Source organism: Hylobates moloch, unplaced genomic scaffold (genome assembly GCF_009828535.3).
Source record: "Hylobates moloch isolate HMO894 unplaced genomic scaffold, HMol_V3 SCAFFOLD_7, whole genome shotgun sequence".
Taxonomy (NCBI): domain Eukaryota; kingdom Metazoa; phylum Chordata; class Mammalia; order Primates; family Hylobatidae; genus Hylobates; species Hylobates moloch.
Window position 1 is genome coordinate 100,114,555 of NW_026652282.1, and position 25,706 is coordinate 100,140,260.

The window sequence follows — 25,706 nt, forward strand, 5'->3', positions numbered from 1 at the left end:
CCCGGGTAACAGGCAGATTGGCTCCATCGGTCTAATCAAGCTGCGCTTGACGCTCCGCGGGCCTGCTGAGCCCCCGCCCCCTCAGGCGAAAACTCGCCTCTGCCCAAGGCTGTGCGGGGCGTCCGCCCCCGCACTTTGCTGATTGGCCGCACTGGCCCGCTCGTCACGCTCTTTTGTCTCAGCTGGCATAGGATAAAAGCCGCCGCGGCTGCCTTAGGAACCGCGCTGCCTCGTCTCGGCTACCCCTGGTTGGGCGGCCCTGCGAAGCAGCTCCTTCGGGCAGCCCCGGGTCGCTTAGCGGCCAAGGAGGCTTCAGTTCTTTGCCCCCTGCAGGGCGGAGGAGACCAGAAGGCGGAATCCACAGCTGGCGACGCGGGAGCATCAGCCGCCCACCAGCGGAGCACAGGTAAAGAAGGGGGGTGTGATTGCACGGCGGGGAGAGGGGTGGGGGAAGACCCACCAGTACTGGGCGGCTCCCCGCTTGGAGAATCGGTGACTGCGAGGCAGGGGTAGGAGTACTCTCGTGGCCCGGCTGCGCTGAGGGAGGAGGTGGGGTTCACCTGGATACTGCGGGCTAGGTAGGATTCGCCTGGATTTGGGGGTGGGAGGAGAGGCGAGGGGTAGCTGGGGGAGGAATCTCAAGCTGTTTGCTTCGAACCTCCTTTGCATCTCCTCATCTCTTTCTGGGAGGAATATGTGGGTGGGTGTGTCCAGCTCCTATTCCCTTTCTCCGTGGCAGGCCATCAAAGCCGCATCTGAACTTGAATTCTGTGCAGCTGATTGCAGAGCTGGTAGGCCGACGGCTTCCCGGGGGAAATGTAATGCTGGAGGGTGGGGGGCTGGTCTCTGGCTTATAGTCAGGAGCGGGCAGAGAGAATTTTTCGCCTGGCAACAGCGGAGGTGGTGGGTAGCAGGATGACGGGTGAAGCTGCTTCTAACCCTTCCCTTCTCTGGCCTTCTCCGCTGTGGCGCAATCTTGAAACCTCAAGGACCCGGATCTGCGACCCCCTGTGGACAGAGGTTTACCCCGGAGAGGAGCTTTCTCACGGAGGGCACTGGTTGCAGAGGCTGGGAGTGAAATAAAGGCGCGCTCTTGTTTCAGAGTTCGTGTAAGAATCTGAGAAATATCAAGGGGGACGGGAGTGGGGGGCACTTTGAGAAGGGGGTGTAGTTGAGACCAGAGACCATGAGGTTAATGAGATCTTATTTTATTTCCACAAATCTGCGATCATTGTACTCTATTTGGAGAGCCCAATATCAGCTCCAGACACTGCTACACCTAGAATTTGAAGCAACAGTTGCCCTCCCTCTTGGAGGACTGGTGGGAGGGATGGATGTGGCTGCAAAAAGCACCTTGCTAGCACGCAGGCATCGGGTAGCTCTGGGAGGTTGTAAGTGTCAATCTCCTACAGGATTATTTTTAGGGTAGTGGGCAAATATAAAATGTACTGCAGGATATTCAGGTAGGGAGAGAATGCAGCTGCAGCCCGCTCCCTTATTAACCAGCCCCCCTTTCTTTTTTTACAGCCCCTGCTGAGATAGGAAGGCAGAGCCACCTCCTCTCCTCTCCCACCTGCAGATTAAGCTTTTCTAAAAAGCCTAGGCATCTTCTTATATTCAGATACCCTATCGTCGTCAGTCATGGCTAGCATCATTGCACGTGTCGGTAACAGCCGGCGGCTGAACGCACCCTTGCCGCCTTGGGCCCATTCCATGCTGAGGTCCCTGGGGAGAAGTCTCGGTCCTATAATGGCCAGCATGGCAGACAGAAACATGAAGTTGTTCTCGGGGAGGGTGGTGCCAGCCCAAGGGGAAGAAACCTTTGAAAACTGGCTGACCCAAGTCAATGGGGTCCTGCCAGATTGGAATATGTCTGAGGAGGAAAAGCTCAAGCGCTTGATGAAAACCCTTAGGGGCCCTGCCCGCGAGGTCATGCGTGTGCTTCAGGCGACCAACCCTAATCTAAGTGTGGCAGATTTCTTGCGAGCCATGAAATTGGTGTTTGGGGAGTCTGAAAGCAGTGTGACTGCCCATGGTAAATTTTTTAACACCCTACAAGCTCAAGGGGAGAAAGCCTCCCTTTATGTGATCCGTTTAGAGGTGCAGCTCCAGAACGCTATTCAGGCAGGCATCATAGCTGAGAAAGATGCAAACCGGACTCGCTTGCAGCAGCTCCTTTTAGGCGGTGAGCTGAGTAGGGACCTCCGACTCAGACTTAAGGATTTTCTCAGGATGTATGCAAATGAGCAGGAGCGGCTTCCCAATTTTCTGGAGTTAATCAGAATGGTAAGGGAGGAAGAGGATTGGGATGATGCTTTTATTAAACGGAAGCGTCCAAAAAGGTCTGAGTCAATGGTGGAGAGGGCAGTCAGCCCTGTGGCATTTCAGGGCTCCCCACCGATAGTGATCGGCAGTGCTGACTGCAATGTGATAGAGATAGATGACACCCTCGACGACTCCGATGAGGATGTGATCCTGGTGGAGTCTCAGGATCCTCCACTTCCATCCTGGGGTGCCCCTTCCCTCAGAGACAGGGCCAGACCTCAGGATGAAGTGCTGGTCATTGATTCCCCCCACAATTCCAGGGCTCAGTTTCCTTCCACCAGTGGTGGTTCTGGCTATAAGAATAACGGTCCCGGGGAGATGCGTAGAACCAGGAAGCGAAAACACGCAATCCGCTGTTCGTATTGTGGTGAGGAAGGCCACTCAAAAGAAACCTGTGACAACGAGAGTGACAAGGCCCAGGTTTTTGAGAATTTGATCATCACCCTGCAGGAGCTGACCCATACCGAGATGGAGAGGTCAAGAGGGGCCCCTGGCGAATACAATGACTTCTCTGAGCCACTGTAAGGGACCACCCCCAGGTTTCAGTGAACCCTTACCTATATTCAGCATTCAGTAGTGGGAAAACTGGGGTGGGGGTGGGGCTTCTAACTGCATGAATTAATCCACAAAGCGGCTATCTTTTGGGGTGGAGGAAAAAGGGTCTTTGATACCAGCACATTGGAGGGAGATAGCCTGACCTCTGTCCTTGCTCCTTCTCCCTGCTGCCTACGGGTCTGTTTTCTGTGTGTGCCCATTTCCTTGACAGCTTTATTCTTTGTGAAAGTGGTATAATTTATTGTTAAATATTTCAACAATAAAAAAGGTACAAAAAGTGAAGTACAAATTACCCAAATCTCTCCACCCTTATATAATCATTGTCAACCCTTTGATGAGTGCCCTTCTAGATATTTCCCTATACCTATGTACCCAGATAGATATATGCATAGATAAAAGTGATGAAATATAAGTGCTGTTCTATCTGTATTTTTTCACCAAACAATATATGTTGTGAGCTTCTATGTCAATAAATATATATATCAGCATCTGCCTTAATGTGTCTGTGCTGTTAGGAAGAATTTAAAAAAAGAAAATATAGTAAACTGTAAAGGCGGGTTCTGAGGTGGCGTTTTTAACCGCATTTTGCAGATGAAAAAAAAAAATAAATGGGCTGAGATACTTCCCAAAGGTAAAAGGACAGAGCCCCCTTACCACAACTAACCTGTCCCTTCGCTCAGAGAGCCAAATTGTGACACCCACTTGTTGACAAAACACCAGTGCTTTCTTCTCTGATATACCCAGGAGCCTGATGGGGGACGGGGGAGTCTGGTGCTGAGGTAATAGCCCAATATGGGGATTCCAGGGGCTCCATTTCTGTTCACTTTGGGGATGGGCAGTTCTTCATCTGGGCAGATTCCTTAGATCGTTGTTGCCGTTGCTGCCTCTGGACAACGTCCTGGTCACAACAAGGAATCTCTCCCGTGGGCTGACACCACCTTCTGCCCCCTCCCCAATTAAGGAAAAGAGAGAGCAGCCACTCATGAGAGCTCAGCATTAGCAGGCTCAGCTCCTGACGGCGCCAGAGCCTCCCCCTATAAACTCTGAAGCTATGCGCTAGAGGACACCGGCAGCCCACGGACTCCAAGTTAGCTTGGGAGGCACGAAAAGCAATATATTTGCTGGAGCACGTGAAGGAACATGGGAATCGGAAAGCCAGGAAGCCCTGCACTCTATGTAAGCAGAGCCAAGGGCATTCATGGGAGAGGGAGAGAAAAGAGGGACCACCACCTCCTCTCATCCTGGAGGGTGATAAAAGAGGACTTGCGTGTGACCTCAGGCCCCAAAGGTCCCTATGTTTCTTGTAGGTGCCTAGGTCCCTATTTTTGCGAGCAGGACAAGGCTGGGGAGTGGGGTGGAGGTAGTTGCACTTAAGGCAGAGGTCGAGTGTGAAATGAATATGCAGATTTGGGACCCTCAGGGAGTCTGCCCTGCTGGAAATAGGGGCTCCACGGAGCTGAGAGGATAGAGTATGAAGCAGTGAGCCCTGCTGTGTCGAGGAGAAGCACAGGGCTGGATGGGCGGGGGAGAGGAGAGAGTGCTGTGACCAGTCAATTCACAACTTCATTGACTGGGATAGGGGCCTGGGAGATATCATAGACCCTAGGGTTTCAAACCGGTCTCTGGGCTGTGTTGTACCAGAAATGGATCAGGTTGAAGGTCCCATGGAGGGGTATTGGGGTTCTGATTATGTTGGCAGTTGATGGTCCACTCCGTGGGGACAAAGGGGGTTCAGTCTGAGTCCCCGAGGAAGGAGTGGTAGCCAGGCACTACGAGAAGTGTTCCCTGGGCTGCCATGCCAAGAATCTGGCGTGAAGTGCTTCTCTTTCTAGAAACAGGCTCTCAGCTACTCCCTGGCTTATTGCCCCTGCTCCACTCATGACCCCACCATTTGACCTTGCAACCACCACCCCACTGCCCTCCTGGAGCCACGTACAGCTGCTGGTGGAGGGTGTGGAGCTCAGTCTCCTGTGCTCTGCCCAGTCTCCCTTCCCTCCTCCCCACAGCATTCAACGTTTACCTTAAGCCTCAGCCTCCTTTACCCTCATGGCCAAAAGGAGACTGGGAGGGCCCTTCTGCCTCTGACTCTTTTTATTTGAGATGGAGTCTCGCTGTGTCTCCCAGGCTGGAGTGCTGTGGCACGATCTCGGCTCATCACAACCTCCACCTCCCGGGTTCAAGCGATTCTTCTGCCTCAGCCTCCCGAATAGCTGGTATTATAGGCGAACGCCATTGTGCCTGGCTAATTTTTGTAGTTTGAGTAGAGATGGGGTTTTGCCATGTTGGCCAGGCTGGTCTTGAACTCCTAACCTCAGATGATCCGCCCGCCTCAGCCTCCCAAAGTGTTGGGATTACAGGTGTGAGCCACCGCGCCAGGCCTCAGCTTCTGACCTTTTAGCTTAACAAAAACTGGGTCAGGAGCAGAGACTCAAGAGGGCCACTCCTTGCATCCTTCTGGGGCATCTCTGGGCCCCTGGCAGCAATCTCAGTCTCTCCAGAGCCAAGAAGGACCCCTTGTGCACCCCCAGACAGGAGGCAGCTCCACTCAGGCCCCCAAAGTCAAAGAGACCCCCAACATTCTCCAGCTTGCATAGAGTTTAACCCTTAATTCCTCCTTAAATCTACTCCTGGGTGATAGCTACCCTTCTCATCTAGTACAGATTCGAATATTGTTCCATTTCCTGCTCACGTTTTTTGGTTTTACTCTATAAACACTTGTTGAGTGATTTGTCCAAAGACACAGATTATGCTGCTATTTCTTCCTATTACCAGGGGGAGTAGAAAAATGAAAAGAAAAATGAATAAATCCTATCCATACCACTACCTTCCCTTTCACTGGAGTGAGCTTGGAGGTTCAGTATAGATCACTGTTTTCACTGCTTTGAAAACCTGTTTTGTGACTCATTCCCTTTCATCCTCGCTTCCCCCACCCCTTTTTTTTAACTCTGTGTGACACTGGCTTTTAGTTTATTCAAGAAATATGCATTCTTCCTAATTGGATACCTGGGCATTCAGATCAGATGAATAGAGTTACCTAAAAGGCTTTTAGAGAATTTTGTGTCGGACAGCCTTCATTTAAAGATATGGGCTTATTTTCTTCCTTTCTGCCTTCATTCTCATTGGTCGCTAAGAGATGAGAAATTGCTATTTCATCTTGTCAGAAGAAACCAGTCTCTGAGTGCCCTTTTACACAATCTCCCCGCTTCCTGGCATCTTGTCCCTCCGTTTCCATGACATCCCCCCTCACAGTTCCCGCTTCCTGACCTTTTGATGCCCACTTCTTGGTCTCCTTTGCTGAATCTTCTTCTTCTTCTTCCTGATCCTTCCATAATAATGATACAATAAACATCATTAAAATTTTTATTTTTTTTTGAGACACGGTCTCGCTCTGTTGCCCACGCTGGAGTGCAGTGGTGCAATCACGGCTCACTGCAGCCTTGACCTTCCTGGCTCAAGCAATTCTCCCATCTCCCGAATAGCTGGGACCACAGGTGCATGCTACCATGCCCGGCTAATTTTTTAATTTTCAGTAGAGACAGGGTTTTGCCATGTTTCCCAAGCTGGAAAATTGCTATTTTTAAGAGCTTATTGTGTGCCAAATATCCTGTATCAGGCTCTTTGAAGGCGTTGGTTCCTTGAATCTTCATCTTAACCCCACATAGTATTGCCATTTTTACATATTTTAGATGAGGAAATAAGCTGAAACATTAAGCAGCTCACCTAGGGTCAGGCAGCTAGTTAGTGGTAGAGCCAAAGGTCACATTTCTGGGGACTGGCTCCAAAGCCTATAATTCTTTTTCTTTTTCTTTTCTTTTTTTTTTCTTTTTTCTTTTTTTTTTTTTTTTTTTTTTTTTGAGATGGGGTCTCGCTCTGTCACCCAGGCTGGAGTGCAGTGGTGCAATCTCGCTCACTGCAAGCTCCGACTCCCGGGTTCACACCATTCTCCTGCCTCAGCCTCCCGAGCAGATGGGACTACAGGCGCCCGCCACCATGCCCGGCTAATTTTTTTTTTTTTTTTGTATTTTTAGTAGAGACGAGTTTTCACCACATTAGCCAGGACGGTCTCCATCTCCTGACCTCGTGATCCACCCGCCTCAGCCTCCCAAAGTGCTGGGATTACAGGCGTGAGCCACCACGCCCGGCCCAAAGCGTATGCTTCTTACGGTCTCCCATGTTCATGGCACCCTATCATGTAGGTGTTATTATCTGCATGTGACATGTAACGAAATTGAGGTTTGTAAAAATTCAGGATAATAAGGCCTGCCTTTCCAGGTGTGCCCTTTATATGAGTGATTAACACAGGGTTGGTCCATTGTAGACTCCCACAGACTCTCAAGAAATGGCAGCTACTGGGCATCTGCTGAAACGCATTACTCTGCTACTGAAGGAAGGGCAGAAAAAGTTAAATGCTGTCCATGCCATGCATACAGTGCTTATTCAGTATTAATCTGAGGATATGACAGTCTGGTTTCAGGAGCTACACTGAGCTTGGCCCCTGACAGGAGTCCTTTACAATTCAGGTGACCCTGAAATCCTGCCACTGCCAGAGTTCTCAGGGGCAGGATAAAAGGAGGCAGCGAGACTAGCCCTGGGTCTTGAATTATCATCCTGGCAGGAAATATGTATGGATCCTTAGCTGCAGCAGCTCATCGCAGACCAGAGCTGACAACTTAGGTTGGCCTCACACAAATTCTTCTTCCAGATATGTAACATGTTCATCATCTCAATTTTACAGACTAGGACATTGAGGCACACACAGTTATTGTCACTTGCCTAAGATTACACGGATAGTAAGGGTTGGGGCTGGAATTGAACTTCAGATATGCCTCTCCCCAGAGCCAGAAGTCTTTACAGTTATACTATAAAGTCCTTCCTAATGGGTACAATATATCTGATCATTCTGTTGGTTGCATCCTGGGAACCAATTTCTAATTGCCATACTCACGACCAAAAGCCTGCACAGTAGCATAGCCTCGGTCTCATTTCTTTTATTAAACAAGACAGAAAAAAATGATCAGTTTAGGAAACTCCTTCTTAGAGCCTGTAACCATCTTCTCTTCATATTTATTTTTATATACAATTTATGGGATAAGATACTAAAAATAACAAACTGTTGATGAGGATGTGGACAAGCAGTCTCTCTCCCACACTGCTGGTAGGACTGAGGATTGAGGCATTCTTGCTGGAAGGCTGACCAGGAAATGCATCAAAGGTTGAAATATAAAAATCCCTGGATCCAATAGTATGATCTGCTGAAATTGATGCTGAGAACATAGCTGGACAAGTGTAAAAAATTTTCATGAACAAAGATGTTTACCCTAGTTTATTTTGTGTAATAGTGGAAAACTGGAAACAAGTTAAAAGACCATAAGTAAAACTTGGGTGAATAAATTAGGCTTCATACTTGCAAGACAATGCTCTGCATTTAAAGCTCTCGGTGTGCCTTCAGATCATTGAGTCTAATTGGAAAAATTAAATGTGGCCGCTCTAAAAACGGGCTTAAAACACCAGGCCATCTGTGTTTTCTCTGACCCCCAGTGTGTGCTCCATCAGTCTGGAACTCTTTTCACCTGGCAAAACCCTTGTCAAACTTCAAGTATCCTCTCATCTGGCACTCCCTCGGGCCAGCTTGCCCTGACCCTGCTAAAGCTCATTCCCCGAATCTTGGGTAGCATTTATCACTGTGTTGTAATTGCATGTATAACTAGCTGTCTTCTCCACTAGGCTTTTATCCTCCTAAGCCTAGTACAATGTTGTTGGGGCATCTTGACACAGACTTCAGGCACGTTCCCACCTCACCAGTTTGCACTGGTTGTTCTCATTGTTCCTCCAAATAGCCCTGTGCCTTAATCCTTCCCCATGTTCCCGTATTTGCTCAAATGCCATCTTCTTATTGAAGCTGACCCTGAACATCCCATTTAAAACAGCACATCTGATCATCAGCACTCCGATTCTCTCTTGCCTGCTCTATTTTTCCATCACATGCCTTTCTTCTAGTATACTACATAATTTACTGACTTATATTGTACATTGATGTCTCTTCCCACCAGACTCAACGACAGCAGACATTCTAGTTAGCTGCAGCATCACCAGCCCCTGGAACACTCCCTGGAACAGAGCTCATTCTCAATAAATATTTGTGGCTGGAATGAACAAAGTGCCTGGCACACAGTAGGCACTCAGTGAATGCCAGCCTTTGTTACTGCCTCCTACCTGGAACAAGTGCTGCCAGAAAGGAGACAGTCAATGAGAGAATAGTGCACCTTGCTGAGCCACCACCCACCTAGCTGATGAAATCACAAACCTGGAAGACATTCTATATCCATTGCTTGGTTCTCACTTCCCCAGGGTATCACTTATTAGTTGGACCATTCACTCCTAGCATGGCAGAAAGTGGGAAATGGGTTTCTTTGTAGCTTCATCTATGTCATACTATCAAACTTTGGGTTTAAGAGTTTCAAATCCCCAGGCCAGGCATGGTGGCTCATGCCTGTAATCCCAGCACTTTGGGAGGCCAAGGCAGGCGGATCACGAGGTCAGGAGATTGAGACCATCCTGGCTAACACGGTGAAACCCCATCTCTACTAAAAATACAAAATATTAGCCAGGCATGGTGGTGGGCGACTGCAGTCCTAGCTACTCGGGAGGCCGAGGCAGGAGAATGGCATGAACCTGGGAGGCAGAGCTTGCAGTGAGATGAAATTGCGCCACTGTACTCCAGCCTGGGTGACAAAGTGAGACTCCGTCTCATAAAAAAAAAAAAAAGTTTCAAATCCCCAATCATCCCAAGTGCATTTGTTTTGTAATCCCATGGGCATTTGCAAGATGCCCCAACAACATTGTGCTAGTCATAGGAGATATAAGCCTGATAATAACTCATAGGTCCTGAAGCTAAACTGCCCGGATCTGAAGCCCAGTCCCAGCATTTACTAGTCGTGATCCCAGTCAAGGTATTTGCCCTCTCTGTGCTTCAGTTGCCTGTCTCTAAAATGGGGACAATAACAGTACCTATCTTAGAGAGTAGTTGTAAGAAATACGCAAGTTACTATATGTGAAACACATATTACAATGTCTGGAAACAGGCAAGAGCTCTATAAATGTTAACTATCACAAGCCATTAGCATTTAACAAATACGAATGCCTATAGGCATGAGTTTAAGGAATGAATAAGAGGGAAGTGGAGACATTAAATTTATATTTTTCTTTACCCAACTCATGAAATATGGGGAGATCAGAGACAGGTTAATATAGCTAAAGAGAACTGCGGGGTCAATTCCAGCATTACACTTCCTTTATCAACCCCCATTTCCTGGAAAGTTGCCCAGTCCTTCCTTTTCTGCTCCTATGTAGACTTTTACCATAATACATATAAAACTGTCACAAAGACCAGGTGCAGTGGCTCACGCCTGTAATCCCAGCACTTTGGGAGGCTGAGGTGGGTGGATCACCTGAGGTCAGGACTTCAAGACCAGCCTGGCCAACATGGTGAAACCCCGTCTCTACTAAAAATACAAAAAATTAGCTGGGCGTGGTGGTGGGTGCCTGTAACCCTAGCTACTTGGGAGGCTGAGGCAGGAGAATCGCTTGAACCCAGGAGGTGGAGGTTGCAGTGAGCTGAGATCGTGCCATTGCGCTTCAGCCTGGGCAACAAGAGCGAAACTCCGTCTCAAAAAAAAAAAAAAAAAAAAAAAAAAAACTGTCACAAAACATGTTTGTTTTGTTATTTACTCATGTGTTTAATATCCACAACATTCATGTTTTACATGTCTTTTCTCTATCCTAGAATCCAGGCTCTTTGAGTGCTGGGGCTATGTCTTACTTGTCTTTATAAAAGGATTTCTTTGTTAGTGCTTTATTTTTAGAATATGTTCACATGCTTAGAGTAAGGAAAACCACTAAAGAGAGAAAGACAAGGAATTGGCTAAATTCCTTAAAAATATGAAACTACCCAGGTTTGGGGATAGTAACTGACCAGGAGGGCATTATTTTTTTTTTTTTTTTTGAGACAGTGTCTCGCTCTGGAGCCCAGGGTGGAGTGCAGTGGCGTGCAATCATGGCTCACTGCAGCCTCGACTTCCTGGGCTCAGGTGATTCTCCCACTTTTGCCTCCTGAGTAGCTGGAACCATGGGCATGTGCCACCACACCCAACTAATCTTTGTATTTTTGGGGTAGAGACAGGGTTTTACCATGTTGCCCTGGCTGGTCTCAAACTCCTGGACTCAAGCGACCTGTCCACTTTGGCCTCCCAAAGTGCTGGGATTAAAAGTGTGAGCCACTGCACCTGGCCCATTTTATCATTTGACTGGGGCTTTGGGAAAGTATGAAGAGGTTAAGAAGGGAAGTTAAGGAAAATCATAGCTAGTAGTCCCAACTTCCTCTATAAATTTTAACATAAGACATCTTCGAGAGACTATGCTTAATTGAGGGAGTAGAATTTGGTGAAGTCTCCTTGCATGTGCCTAACTTCAATTCCTTTTCATGAACATTTTCACCATCTATTGCAATTTCCCTGCAGTTTACTATTCTCTTTCAAAAAGCAGTACTATACAGAGTATTCCAGATGTCATCAGATCCATATAGTGGGACTACCACCTTCTTCAATCGAACATGGGTCAAATGGAAATAATAGTCTCAATCACATAGTGTTGTAAAAATTAAATGAAACATTTAAAAAAGAAAATAACTGTCTTGAAAAATATGGGTATATTGGGTACTCTTTGCTACTTTCCTTCCATTAAAGAACAAACAAGAGTGATAATAGGACCGGGCATGCTTGCTCAGGCCTGTAATCCCAGCAATTTGGGAGGCCAAGGCACACAGATTACTTGAGGTCAGGAGTTTGAGACCAGTCTGGCCAACATGGTGAAACCCTGTCTCTACTAAAAAAAAAAAATTAGTAGGGCATGGTAATGTATGCCTGTAATCCTAGCTAGTTGGGAGGCTGAGGCAGGAGAATCATTTGAACCTGGGAGGCAGAGGTTGCAGTGAGCTGAGATCGCACCACTGCACTCCAGCCTGGGTGACAGCCTAAGACCCCGTCTCAATAAAAAATAATAATAATAAATATGATTTTGAATCACTATGTATTGAACATGTCAATAATATAGTAAGAATTCTTAATCCCATTTAAGAGAAGATCAATGAGTCTCAGCAAAAGATAGTAACAGGACTAAGGTCATACAGTCAGTAAGTGAATGGTAAGTTGGGCGGCTCCAAAGCCTGTGAACCTTCCATCACATATTTTAAGTAAAAATATTGACATTGCTTAGAAAAACTGTATCATAATGGAAGATTAGTTCTTGGGGCAGGAGAAATAAGCAGATATGAATATTTGACCAATTTCCTATTCATCAAGGCAAAGCTGTTTGAAAAACTGTAAGTAAAGGAACTTAAATTTTACTAGTTGGAACATGACAGAGGTTTTTTTTTTTTTTCCTTTTTTTTTGAGACGGAGTCTTGCTGTGTCACCCAGGCTGGAGTGCAGTGGAGCGATCTGGGCTCACTGCAAGCTCTGCCTCCCAGGTTCACGCCATTCTCCTGCCTTAGCCTCCAGAGTAGCTGGGACTACCACCTACTACAGGCACCTGCCACCACGCCTGGCTAATTTTTTGTATCTTTAGTAGGGACGGGGTTTCACCGTGTTGGCCAGGATGGTCTCGATCCCCTGACCTCGTGATCCGCCCACCTTGGCCTCCCAAAGTGCTGTGATTACAGGCGTGAGCCACTGCGCCTGGCCAGAGGTTGGTTTTAAATATCCTGGATGGACCAAGATCTAATTTTGGCTCAGGAAAATATACTTTAAGATAGAATCTTGGGGCTGGTTATGGTGGCTCATGCCTATAATCCCAGCACTTCGGGAGGCTAAGGCAGAAGGATTGCTTGAGCCCAGGAGTTCAAGGCCAGCCTGTGAAATATAGTGAGACACATCTCTACAAAAAAACTTAAAAATTAGCCCGGCATGGCGATGTATGCCTGTGGTCTCAGCTACTTGTAAGGGCTGAAACGGGAGAATAGCTTGAGCCCAGGAGGTCAAGGCTACAGTGAGCCCTGATCATGCCACTGCGCTTTGGTCTGGGCAACAGAGTGGGACCTTGTCTCAAAAAAAAAAAAAAAAAAAAAATCTTGGCCAAGTGCAGTGGCTTATGATTGTAATCTCAACACTTTGGGAGGCCCAGGCAGGAGAATTACATGAAGCCAGGAGTTCGAGGTTGCAGTGAATTGTGATGGTGTCTGAGCCTGGGCAATGAGACTGTCTCTAAAAACAAAACAAAACAAAACAAAACAAAACACACAAAAAAGAAAAGAAATGTAAATTTTTTCCTTCTCTGTTTGCGAGAATGTTTGTAAAACTATTTCATTTATTAAATTACTTTAGGTTTGTTATAAAAGTTGAATATTTAGAATGTCACAAAATTATGTAAAATATAGTTAATAAATAATCATAAAAGTATACAGTACAAGAAAAAATAAATCATAGGTAAACACTGAATATTTTGGGGTATTTCTTTTATTTCTTTTTTATTTTTTGAAGACAGGGTCTGGCTCTGTCACCCTGGCTGGAGTGTAGTGGCACTGTCTCAGCTCACTGCAACCTCTGCCTCCTGAGGTCAAGCCATCCACACAACTCAGCCTCCCAAGTAGCTGGGACTATAGGCATGTGCCACCACACCTGGTTAATTTTTGCATTTTTAGTAGAGATGGGGTTTTGCCATGTTGCCCAGGCTGATCTTAAACTCCTGGACTCAAGAGATCCTCCCACCTTGGCCTCCCAAAGTGCTGAGATTAGAGGTGTGAGCCACTATGCCCAACCTGGCATATTTCTTTTAAATCTTTTTTCTAACCCTGTGAATGTAGATACATGTATAATTTACTTTATTGGGATTGTACTCTCTAAAAAGGGAGTTTCACATATGAAGTATTTATAAAATTGTTTTTTTTTTTTTTCTAATGACAAATGTGATAATTTTCAGGGCAAAATTAAAGATTATTTGTCAAAAAAGAGGAATAAAGGGGTAAAGCCTGAGCAAATATAAAAACATACTAATAAAAAAACTATAATAAACACTGTGTTGTTACTGGCTGACAAATATCCATCATCAGTTGTAATAAATATGACTCTTTTCCTAGAAAAGGCAAGAGAATTGATGGAAACACAGCTGAAAGTAAAACAATGAGGGACAGTAACGTAAAACTGAATGACTTAGGAGAAGAAAATGATACCACTCTTTTGAGTGCACCTGTTAGAAGATTTGAATGAATGGAGAAAACTCAAGCTTAGCTGGAGGGTGGTGGGCCTGGTGGCTGGGGTAAAGAGGAAGATATCACCATAAAATCATCCAGGTCCCAGCCACATCATAGGCCAACCTCACCATTAGAATGCAGGGACCCCCTGCTCCAATAGGCTTGCCAGTATGTGAAGTAGTTCACTGGGAATGAAACAAGTGGGGGCCCGGCTCGGTGGCTCAAGCCTGTAATCCCAGCACTTTGGGAGGCCGAGGCGGGTGGATCACTTGAGGTTACGAGTTCGAGACCAGCCTGGACAACATGGTGAGCCCTCGTTTCTACTAAAAAATACAAAAAGTAGCCGGGTGTGGTGGCGCGTGTCTGTAATCCCAGGTACTCAGGAGGCTGAGGCAGGAGAATTGCTTGAACCTGGGAGGCAGAGGTTGCAGTTAGCCAAGATCATGCCGCTGCACTCCAGCCTGGGTGACAGCGAGACTCCATTTCAAAAAAAAAAATCGTGCAAATGCTTAGCTAATTATTCCAACACCATTAATTGAATAGTGGGAAGATCACTTGAGGCCAGTAGTTGGAGAGCAACCTGGGCAACATAGCAAGACCCCATCTCTAAAACAATAAAAATCAAATGCTGGCTCCCCATATATCACCAATGCACCTGATGATATGACGAAGCTGCATTTATTGCTTCCCTCACTATAGGAGAACACCACTTCGTGAAGCTTTAGCGGTGCTTCAGACAGGAAAAGAAAGATCAGAATTTATTGAGAAATGAAAAAATGGGCTTAAGGCGGTGAGTTTTTCAATGCCGGGATTTGATTGGGATTGGGTAAGAACCACGAGATACCAGCATTCTAGGATTGGTGTAAGCAGCAAGAGGAGGATTTTAATGAGAGGCATTCAAAAAATTTTAGAGTGCAAACTGTTGGTGCTGTCCATTGACGAGTTGGTGGGCCTTTGCAGAAGATCCTGTAATGCAGAAACTCTTTGCCTGCAGAGAACGTCCTGGAAAAGTAATGCGAATGAAGACAGTGGATTAGCAAAGTCCTTTTTATGTAGATGCTAAAGTGGGGTTTTTGATTCTCAGTGTCCAGGCCGAGTTTGGGGATAGGCGGTTTTAATTCCCATATACATACATTTTTAATGGACAATTCACCTTAGGCACGTGTTTATTTTATAGTGTCAAAATCCTTTCATTTCTCGAAGGTGTTTACTGAGACCTGAGTTAGTTGCTAAACTAGCTAGTTTAAAGCTAAACAAGTAGCTTTAACCTGTCTGCTAAAACCTTCAGGTGGATTATTTCATTTGCTCCTCACAAACACCTGTGAATCCTCACAAACACTTCACCATTATTGTCCCTATTTTATAGAAGAGGAGAATGAGACTCAGAAGTAATAATTAGCTCACAATCTCGGGGCTACAAATACATGTTTTCAGGAACATCAGCAAAACCCTCTTAATCAAACAAACAAACATAAACTCCAAAACCCTGCCTTATTCTTCTGTTTTTGCACAAGGAGCTGGAATCCAGGTTCAAGATAATTATCTGGCCATTCTGTCTTCTCAGGGGTCCTTTTCCCTTTCGGGGAAAGAGAGGAAAGGGTGGAAGCGGCTTCCACCCACTCCAGTTCGGGCTTGAGTCAGCTCCCTGGGCGTCGCGGAGCATGCCCTGGTGCCACCGGCGGGGCCATTTCCGCCGCGGGGGCCCAGACAGCGCCGCCGGCTCGCGTAGGGTCCAGCGGACCGGCAGGCTCGCGCTCGCGGCGCCAGCTCTGCTCTCTTCTGGTCACCAGGGGGCGCCAGAAGCAATGGTGTATCCCGAAAGGGACGGCGGCCACGTGACAGGGGGGTCATGCGCAGTGTCGTGGGGGACAGCCTGGGGATCCCTGGACGGCTGCGAGGAGTGAGCGGTTGGCTCGGGCTGCTTTCCTCCCTCCACCGCCTGCTTGTTTCGCCATGCGCCGGCCGGACGGTGGGGCTGCAGCGGCGAAAGCGACTGAAGTCCGGGAGCAGTCGCATGAGCTTCCCGGTCACCAGGAGGCCCCAGGAACAGACGCCTCACCCTGACATTGTAGCAGGTTTGGCCCTTCCCGCAATGCAACAAAGGAGGGACTTTGTCCCAGCTTTTCCCCTAGGCAGGAGAGATGCTGTTAAATCCCGTTGTGCCCCCCCAACCGGCCTTGGAGAGATGAGCTTTCCCCTGTAGTACCCCAGGGGACGGGCCGACGGATGGACTTTGTATCTTTTGGCTGATCTGGCCGGACATCCTTCCTCAATAAGCACTTACCCAGTTGCCCACACTCCAAAAAAAGGAGAAAATCAAATCAGTAATTTGATCGGTCATTTTCATAGATCGGCTGTAATAGAACAATTCACCTGGTTGTGAACTGGGCTGGGGAGTTTCCAGACGTGAGTTTGTTAACTGACTAGTTTCTTGCTTGGTGTAGAGGCCTTAGGCACTCTCACACTTAAACTGGCAGAAAGGCCAGGGAGTATCTAGACTACACACTGGGGTCACTCAACTGGAAACACGTTGTACGCCTCAAGACATCCTACAATTTCACAGACTGAGATGCTAGCTGTGATGTCTATGCAGCACAGCCCCAAGTCCCAACTGACAGAAATGTCTCAGAAACTTAATTCACCACGGTCTTTTTTTTTTTTTTTTTTGAGACAGAGTCTTGCTCTGTCACCCAGGCTGGAGTGCAATGGCGTGATCTCGGCTCACTGCAACCTCTGCCTCCTGGGTTCAAGCAATTCTCCCGCCTCAGCCTCCTGAGTAGCTGGGATTACAGGCGCCCGCCACGACACCCGGCTAGTTTTTGTATTTTTTAGTAGAGATGGGGTTTCACCATGTTCGCCAGGCTAGTCTTGAACTCCTGACCTCAAGTAATCCGCCCACCTTGGCCTCTCCAAGTGCTGGGATTACAGGCGTGAGCCACCGTGCCCGGCCTCACCACAGTTTTTTTGTTTTGTTTTGTTTTTTGAGACGGAGTCTCTGTCACCCAGGCTGGGGTGCAGTGGCACGATCTCGGCTCACTGCAACCTCTACCTCCTGGGTTCAGTCAGTTCTCCTGTCTCCACCTCCCGAGTAGCTGGAATTACAGACATGCCACCACCACGCCCGGCTCATTTTTGTGTTTTTAGTAGAGACGGGGTTTCACCATGTTGGCTAGGCTGGTCTCGAACTCCTGACCACAGGTGATCTACCTGCCTTGGCCTCCCAAAGTGCTGGGATTACACGCGTGAACCACTACCAAAAAAATAAATTTAGCCAGGAGCGGTAGTGCACACCTGTAGTCCCAGCTACTTGGAGGCTGAGGTGGGAGGATCACTTGAGCCAGGGAGGTCGAGGCTGCAGTGAGCTGTGATTGTGCCACTGCACTCCAGTCTGGGTGACAGAGCAAGACCCTGTCTCAAAACTAAACAAATAAACAAAAATAAATTTATGGAGTTATGCAACCATCACCACAGTACAGTTTTAGAACATTTCCCCTGTCCCCCACGAATTCCCAGAAGCAGTTTGCAGTTGATCTCCTCTCTCATATTTAGCCCTAGGCAACCATTTGTCTGCTTTCTGTCTGTATATAGTTGCTTTTCCTGGACATTTCACATGAATGGACTCATACAATATGTGGCCTTTTGTGTCTGGGTTCTTTCACTTAACATGATGTTTTCAAGGTTCATCCATTTTGTAACATTATCAATACACCCTTCCTTTTTCTGGCTAAATATTACATTGATAGATACACCATATTTTGTTTTTCCACTCATCAGTTGATAAACATTTGAGTTGTTTCCACTTTTTGATTGTTATGAATAATTCTGTGAATATTCGTATACAAGTTTTTGTGTGGACATGTTTTGGGTTCTCTTGGGTATATACCTAGGAGTGGAATTGCTGGGTTTTATAAAGTAACTGTATGTTTAACTTTTTAGGAACTTCTGGATTGCTTTCCAAAGTGGCTGCACTGTTTTCTATCCCCACTGGTAAATGTATGAGGATTTCTATTTCTCCACATCCTTACCAATACTTTCTTGTTTGTCTTTTTGATTGGTGTCTCATTGTGATGTTAATTTGCCTAGATTGAGTGATTTTTGGTTGTATTTGGTTTAGCTAGTTTCACTTCATTTAATGAATGCCTTTTTTAGTGTTATAAAAATTAGGAGCTGAAATGAATAATACATAGTCCTTCCTTGCAAGGAGCTCATAGTTCCTTCAGGAAGACAGACAACAAAACAATGACAGTACAGCTTGTTAAGTGCTCTGAAGGGAGTTGAGGACAAGATGCTCTGGGGAGCAGAGAAGAGGAACACTTAACCGTGCTTGAAGGCGGGTGGAGGAAAGTATTAAGGAAACCTTTTCCAGAAGAGGTCTTAATGTGCCTCTGGTTTTCTTTTGTTTATTTTAATCAAAATTATACAAGTACATACTGTAGGTTTTTTGTTTTGAAACAGCATCTCGCTCTGTCACCCAGGTTGGAGTACAGTGGCACATGCAATTACAGCTCACTGCAGCCTCAACCTTCAAGCAATCTTCTCACCTCAGCCTCCCAAATACCTGGGACTACAGGTGCACACCACCATGGTTGGCTAATTTTTAAATGTTGTGTAGAGACAGGGCGTGGTGGTGTGCACCTGTAATCCCAGCTACTCAGGAGGCTGAGGCAGGAGAATCGTTTGAACCCAGGAGGTGGAGGTTGGAGTGAGCTGAGATCACGTCACTGCATTCCAGCCTGGGTGACAGAGCAAGACTCCATCTAAAAAAAAAAAAAAGAACAAAAAAAGACAGGGTTTTGCCATGTTGCTCAGGCTGATCTTGATCTCCTAGGCTCAAGCGATCCTCCCACCTCAGCCTCCCAAAGTGCTGGGATTACAGGTATCATACTGTAGTTTTAAAAATCAAATAGTTCTACAAGATTTGCTTTTTTAAAAAAATGAATCATTTGCTTTCCTTCCCATTCCATGTTGCCCCCAAAAGCAACCACTTTCTGTTCTTTTAACTCTTTGAATATTTACCTGTATATCTTTAAAGAGCATATTTATATTTGAGAAAAAGAAGCCCCAACATAGGCCAATTACTGTCCTCACTTGCACTGATTTTTAAATCAGTCAGCCCTATTAAATATTAACACATGGTTAATTATGAAAGTGACGGTCACAGTGCAGCCTACCTTCTGTCCATCTAAATGAAAGAAGACAGGCATGCTCAACAGTCAGCTACTAGAATAACTGAAGTAACACAATACATACTTTTAAAAAATGTGGGCTGGGCGCGGTGGTTCACGCCTGTAATCCCAGCACTTTGGGAGGCCAAGGTGTGTGGATCACCTGAGGTCAGGAGTTCGAGACCAGCCTGGCCAACATAGGCGAAACACCATCTCTACTAAAAATACAAAAATTAGCCAGGCGTGTGCCTGTAGTCCCAGCTGCTTGGGAGGCTGAGGCAGGAGAATCGCTTGAACCTGGGAGGCGGAGATTGCAGTGAGCTGAGATCACACCACTGCACTCCAGCCTGGGTGACAAAACAAAAAAAAAAAGTGGCTGAGGAATTGTTTTTCTCATTGGTGCTTTACTATCATATAGCTCCAATAAGCCAGCACCCAAATGTAACTGTCAATTATGAGGAATGTTATTTTCACTTAAACTTTAAAAGAAAAGCAAACCACAAACAAGCTGCATGATGTAGTATAGGAATTGGCAATCTATGACCTGTGAGCTAAGAATGTGTTTTCAGATGAACAGTGACAACAAATTTGATGATAGGGAATACTAAGTTTCAACCCTAATGAAGCAAAATGTTATTTTTCTATTCTAATCTTTTCATTAGTAGAACTGTATTATAAAACCTTATAGTCAATTGTTATTACATTTTAAATTTCATTAATTAAAAATTTGTACAATTTTGTTTTCTCTCATTATGTAAATACTTATATAATATCCTCAATTTTGCTTCTTGGTTCATAAATTCTAAATTATTAATTCTCTGACCTTCACAGAAAAGCTTGCTAACTCCTGGTTCAATAGAATAAAAAGGGCTGGGCGCAGTGACTCACGCCTGTAATCCCAGCACTTTGGGAGGCCAAGGCGGGTGGATCACAAGGTCAAGAGATTGAGACCATCCTGGCCGACATGGTGATCAAAAGATTGAGACCATCCTGGCCAACATGGTGAAACCCCGTCTCTGCTAAAAATACAAAAATTAGCTGGGCATGGTAGCGTGCACCTGTAGTCCCAGCTACTCAGGAGACAGGCAGGAGAATTGCTTGAACCCAGGAGGCAGAAGTTGCAGTGAGCTGAGATTGTACCACTCTACCCCAGCCTGGCAACAGAACGAGACTCCATCTCAAAAAAAAAAAAAAAAAGGTATGGAAAGCAATTGACATGTACTTGCTGTGTGACCTTGGGAAGTCACTTTATGTCTCTGGTCTTTATTATCTATAAAATGGAGCTAAAGAGTAATGGGTTGATGAGATAAACTCTACCATGAATCCCCCAGTTTTTGATTAATTAATTATACAAATATTTATTGAGTTACTGTTATGTACCAAGAACTGTTAAATGCATTGGGAATACAGCATGAAACACAATTTTTGTCCTGAAAGAAGACACTGTTCTCAATGAAAAGAGACTTAAGATGCAGTGTGTGGTCTGAGATTGGATCGTGATTTAAACAAACTTGCTTAATGGGACATTTTTGGGAAAATTAGGGAAATTTGTATATGGATGGTTATTAGATGATGTGAAAACTTATTAAGATGAAATGGTGTAGGTCATTAACTGAAAAGGGTAGTTGTAAAACATTTTGTACAGTATTTCATTTTTGGAAGAAAATGCATATATGTATTACATATACTTAGAAAAAATATCTGAAAAGATATATACTAAGCTGTTAATGGTGATTTCTGTGTGATGGGAACACAATGTTCTATTTAGTTATTTTTGCTTTTGAATTTTTCACAATGAATACATACTGCTTTTGTAAAAATAAGTTTCTAATTTAAAAAATAATCTCTCTTTTCACAAAGCTTATAGCTAATGCTTCTTGAAAGTATTCATATTGCCAATTTGTCACTTTTTTTTTTTTTCAGGGCAGGAAAACATCTAAGAATGGAGGCTCCCCCTTCCCTTGCAGGTAACAAAGTATCGGGGTGATCTCTGTGACATAGCTACTGAATGTAAACTGATGCTACTGGCATTCCTCTGGGACTTTTACTGATAAGTAGAGCTTTCATAGTCTTCCCAATTTCAGATGACTCGAGATTGAATTTCTTTTTCTTTCCTTCCTTCCTTCCTTCCTTCCTTCCTTCCTTCCTTCCTTCCTTCTTTCCTCTCTCTTTCTTTCTTTCTTTTTTTTTTTTTTGACAGAGTCTCGCTCTGTCACCCAGGCTGGAGTGCAGTGCCACGATCTCGGCTCACTACAACCTCTGCCTCCCAGGTTCAAATGATTCTCCTGCCTCAGCCTCCCGAGTAGCTGGGATTATAGGCACCCACCATCGTGCCTGGATAATTTTTGTATTTTTAGTAGAGATGGGGTTTCACCATGTTGGCCAGGCTGGTCTTCAACTCCTGACCTCAGGTGATCTGCCCGCGTTGGCCTCCCAAAGTGTTGGGATTACAGGCATGAGCCACTGCACTTGGTCTAGATTGGATTTCTTATCTTGCAAAGCCAAGGTGAAGTCCAGACCATGAAAAAGCAGAAAATGTATCAAGATAAATGCTACCTTGTGAGCCCTATCAATAGTCCTACCAATAGCTTTCTGATAATGGAGGCTTTCAAATGAGATGGGTTTTTTTTTTAGGGTGACCAGCAATTAAAAAGAAGTACTAGAGAGGCAAATATTGGCAGTATACATCTAAGCACTGGTCAGAAAAGAAGGAACTCAGCCCAAGAACTTGCCCAATCTGATACTGGAGGTAGGTGTATCTCTGTTGCATCCATGAACGCATCAGGCCACCAAAGCCCGATGTGATTAAGCATTTGAATCGTGTAACTGCTTCTCTTATTGTAGGCCAGGAGTCAGCAAACTTCAGCATGTGGACCAAATCTGGTCTGCCATCAATTTTTGTAAATAAAGTTTTATTGTTTATTTGTTTATATACTGTCTATCACTGCTTTTACCCTGTGATGGCAGAGTTGAGTAGTTGGTGACAGATGCTGTATATGACCTACAAAGCCACAAATATTTACTATCTGTCCATTTATTCATTCATTCATTCATTCATGAGACAAGGTCTCCCTCTGTCACCCAGGCGAGTGGAGTGCAGTGGAGTGATCACAGCCCACTGCAGCCTTGAACTCCTGGGCTCAAGCAATCTACCCACCTCATCCTCCCAAGTAGCTGGGACCACAGGTGTGCCCCACCATGCTCAGCTAATTTTTAAATATTTTGTAGAGGTGGGGTCTTACTGTGTTTCCCAGGCTGGTCTCAAACTCCTGGGCTCAAGCGATCCACCTGCCTCAGCTCCCCAAAGTGCTGGGATTACAGGTGTGAGCCACTATGCCCAGCCTATATGGCCCTTTAAGTAAAAAGTTTGCAGACCCCTCTTCTAGATTCACCAGAAAACTGCCTCAGTATACATGCCTGTGGAAGAGAATAACCACTTATATTATTTTCTTTTTTTTCCCTATACATTTAAGTAGTGTTCCTTTCATCCAAGGGAAAATGAAGAGAGGGACTTTCTTTGGTCCCTGCCTGTGTTCACCTTTGCCAAGGACCTTTCTCTCATGAATCCCTCTCTGCTCTTTTCAAGGAGGGTTTCAGGTTCTGTGTTATCACACAAATTGTGACCTTTACAAAGCCCTGCTGGTCTGCTTGGAATTTCACATGATGTGCCCTTCTCTAGATTTAGGTCTTTACATGTAGTACTTGCTTATTTAAATTTTATTTGTCTTTCAAGGTGCCATCCAAGAACCACTCCCTCCAAGATGTTTTCCTGGATTTCCTCAGCCTAAAGTAATCCCTCTTTTTCCTGGGTGAGTCATATCTTTTAGTTTATTTCTCTTGTTTGGCTTATATTCACTGATTTACATCCATACTCATTGCTTTGTGCTTATTTGTATTTGTGAGTTACATTCTCTACCAGATTTTAAATTCCTTGAGGGTAGGTACATATGTTGTTCAACTTTTTTTTTTTTTTGAGACAGATTCTCACTCTGTTGCCCAGGCTGGAGTGCAGTGCACGATCTCAGCTCACTGCAACCTCTACTCCCAGGGTTCAACCAATTCTTGTGCCTCAGCCTCCCGAGTAGCTGGGATTATGGGTGCATGTCACCACGCCTGGCTAATTTTTTTTAACAGTTTCTTCATGTTGGCCAGGCTGGTCTCGAACTCCTGACCTCAAGTGGTCTGCCCACCTTGGCCTCCCAAGATGCTGGGACTGCACCCAGCCTTTTGTTCAACTTTAAATAAATTATTTTTTCCCCATCACCAGATGCAAAAGAGGTTCAACAATAAAATAAATTTGTAAGTTCCCCCATGTACTTCACATCTAATCTTTAGTTCTCCAATGTTTCCACTGAGGATTTTTCCTGTGAAATGCTGGAGTCACTTCCTTTGTCCCTAGTGATCCTTGTAATTTCAAGCACCAGGCTGTGATTTTCTATTCCATTGCTTTGATGGAGTTACTTCCACTAGGGGGAGCTCCTTACTTTGCTATATAGTCAATTTCCTTCTCTTTGGGAGACAAAAGAAGGGAGACTTCCTCAGACAAAATGTCAAAACAATGGTAGGAAGTAGGAACTAAAAACATCTCCTGGGGCTTGACTAGGTCTCAGCACTAGCTGGCTCCTCAAATGCCATTTCATTTGTCATTGCGATTTGGTATAATTCTGGCCCATGTGTCAAGATTTCCCCCTACCCAATCTACTTCATTCATTCCATTTACAAATACATATTGAGTGCGTACTTTGTGTCAGGTATTGCTGTAGATGCTGGGGCTTCATCTGTGAATAAAACAGACCAAGTCCCTGACTTTATGGAGCTTATATTCACATATGGGCAGCGGACAATAAGTGAGATGAACAAAGAAAATACACAGTCTAGCAGATAGGGATAAATATAAAAGAAAAAAGCAATGCAGCATCTTGTAGGCTATTGTAAGAATTTTGAATGTGATGGGAAGCATTGGGGAATTTTGAGTAGGGGAGTGATATGATCTGACTTATATTTTATAAGGATTGCTGTGGTTGTTTTGTGGAAAGTAATTTTTTTTTTTTTTTGAGACGGAGTTTTGCTCTGTCGCCCAGGCTGGAGTGCAGTGGTGCGATCTCGGCTCGCTGCAAGCTCCACCTCCCGGGTTCGCGCCATTCTCCTGCCTCAGCCTCCCGAGTAGCTGGGACTACAGGCGCCCGCCGCTGCACCCGGCTAATTTTTTGTATTTTTAGTAGAGATGGTGTTTCACCGTGTTAGCCAGGATGGTCTCCATCTCCTGACCTCGTGATCTGCCTGCCTCGGCCTCCCAAAGTGCTGGGATTACAGGCGTGAGCCACTGCGGCCGGCCTGTGGAAAGTAAATTTTAAGGGGGCAAGCTTGGGTCAAGGGAGGAACAGTGGACTTGGGGAGAAGTTGTTGGATTTTGGATACATTTTGAAGGTAGAGCCAACTGGATTTGCTAACAGATCAGATGTAGGATGTAAGAGGAATCAAGGAAAGCAGGGTCACCATATGGCATAACACTAATAGCATTGACAAAAATGTGACTGGTGCCCCCTGGAGTTCTGTAACACAGCATCTCTGTCCAAGATGATGCCAAGGCCTTTGGCCTGAATGGTCGGAAAGATAGAGTTGCCACTAACTGCAATGAAGACTGTCAGATGAACAGGGTTGGGAGTGTATTGGAAGTTCAATTTTGGATATGTTTAATTTGAGCTGCCAGTTAGACATCTAAGTGGGGATGTTGAATAAGCTGTGGGATGTATGAGCCTGGCATTCAAAGGAGTGGCCTGGGCCAAAGATAAACATTTTTGAGTCATAGGCATCTACATAGTATTTAAGGTATGATATGGACAAAATCACCAAGGAGTGAGAAGAGTTAAAGAGAAGGAGACCGAGGACCAAGCCCTGAGACAGCTCAACATTTAGAGTTTAGGAACGTAAAGAGGAACAAATAATGGAGGCTAAGAAAGACTGGCCAGAAGGTAGAAGGCAAACCAGAAGAGAATGGTATCCTGGAAGCCAAGTGAAGAAGGCGCTTCAAAGAAGAGAGAATGATCGACTGTGAAAAATACTTACGGTTGGCCAAGTAAGATGAGGTCTGGGAAGTTTTGGTAGAATTTAACAACTTAGAGGTCACTAGTAGCCTTGATAAAAGCTGTTTCAGTTGACAAAAGCTTGATTAGAATGGTTCAAAAGGGAAAGAGAAGAGAAAAATTGTAGACAGGGAGTATAGACAAATCTTTTGAAGATTTTTGTTTTAAAGGTGAGCAGAGAAATGAGGCAGTAACTCAAATGGTATGTGGGGTCAAGAGAGGGTGTTTTGAGTGGGAGGAATAATTGCAAGTTTGCTCCAGGAGTACTTAGCGACAGTTGAGTTCACTTGTACTTATTCACCTGCATTTCTTGGGGGTAGTACCCAGTAATCCTCG

The 25,706-nt window shown here is 45.3% G+C and overlaps 1 protein-coding gene and 1 long non-coding RNA gene across 3 annotated transcripts; both read left to right on the forward strand.

The window, feature by feature from the left end:
- The first annotated feature begins 201 nt into the window (after positions 1-201).
- Positions 202-3,368, forward strand: ZCCHC12 (zinc finger CCHC-type containing 12). 2 transcript variants are annotated; one of them, XM_032757508.2, is made up of 4 exons: positions 202-406; positions 740-791; positions 990-1,109; positions 1,528-3,368. In XM_032757508.2, the coding sequence occupies exon 4, from the start codon at positions 1,642-1,644 to the stop codon at positions 2,848-2,850; it is 1,209 nt and encodes a 402-aa protein (XP_032613399.1). In that variant the 5' UTR covers positions 202-406; positions 740-791; positions 990-1,109; positions 1,528-1,641; the 3' UTR covers positions 2,851-3,368. The 2 variants fall into 2 exon arrangements, with proteins under 2 accessions (XP_032613399.1, XP_032613400.1); XM_032757509.2 differs by lacking the exon at positions 740-791.
- Positions 3,369-16,021: 12,653 nt separating this feature from the next.
- LOC116811380 (uncharacterized) lies at positions 16,022-23,096 on the forward strand. The gene is made up of 5 exons (XR_004370457.2): positions 16,022-16,197; positions 18,059-18,109; positions 21,211-21,254; positions 21,922-22,036; positions 23,021-23,096. It is a non-coding gene; the product is annotated as an uncharacterized LOC116811380 (long non-coding RNA).
- The last annotated feature ends 2,610 nt before the right edge of the window (positions 23,097-25,706 follow it).

Coding starts and splice junctions, on each gene's coding strand:
- ZCCHC12 (XM_032757508.2), top strand. CDS start 1,642: ATGGCTAGCATCATTGCACGTGTCGGTAACAGCCGGCGGCTGAACGCA.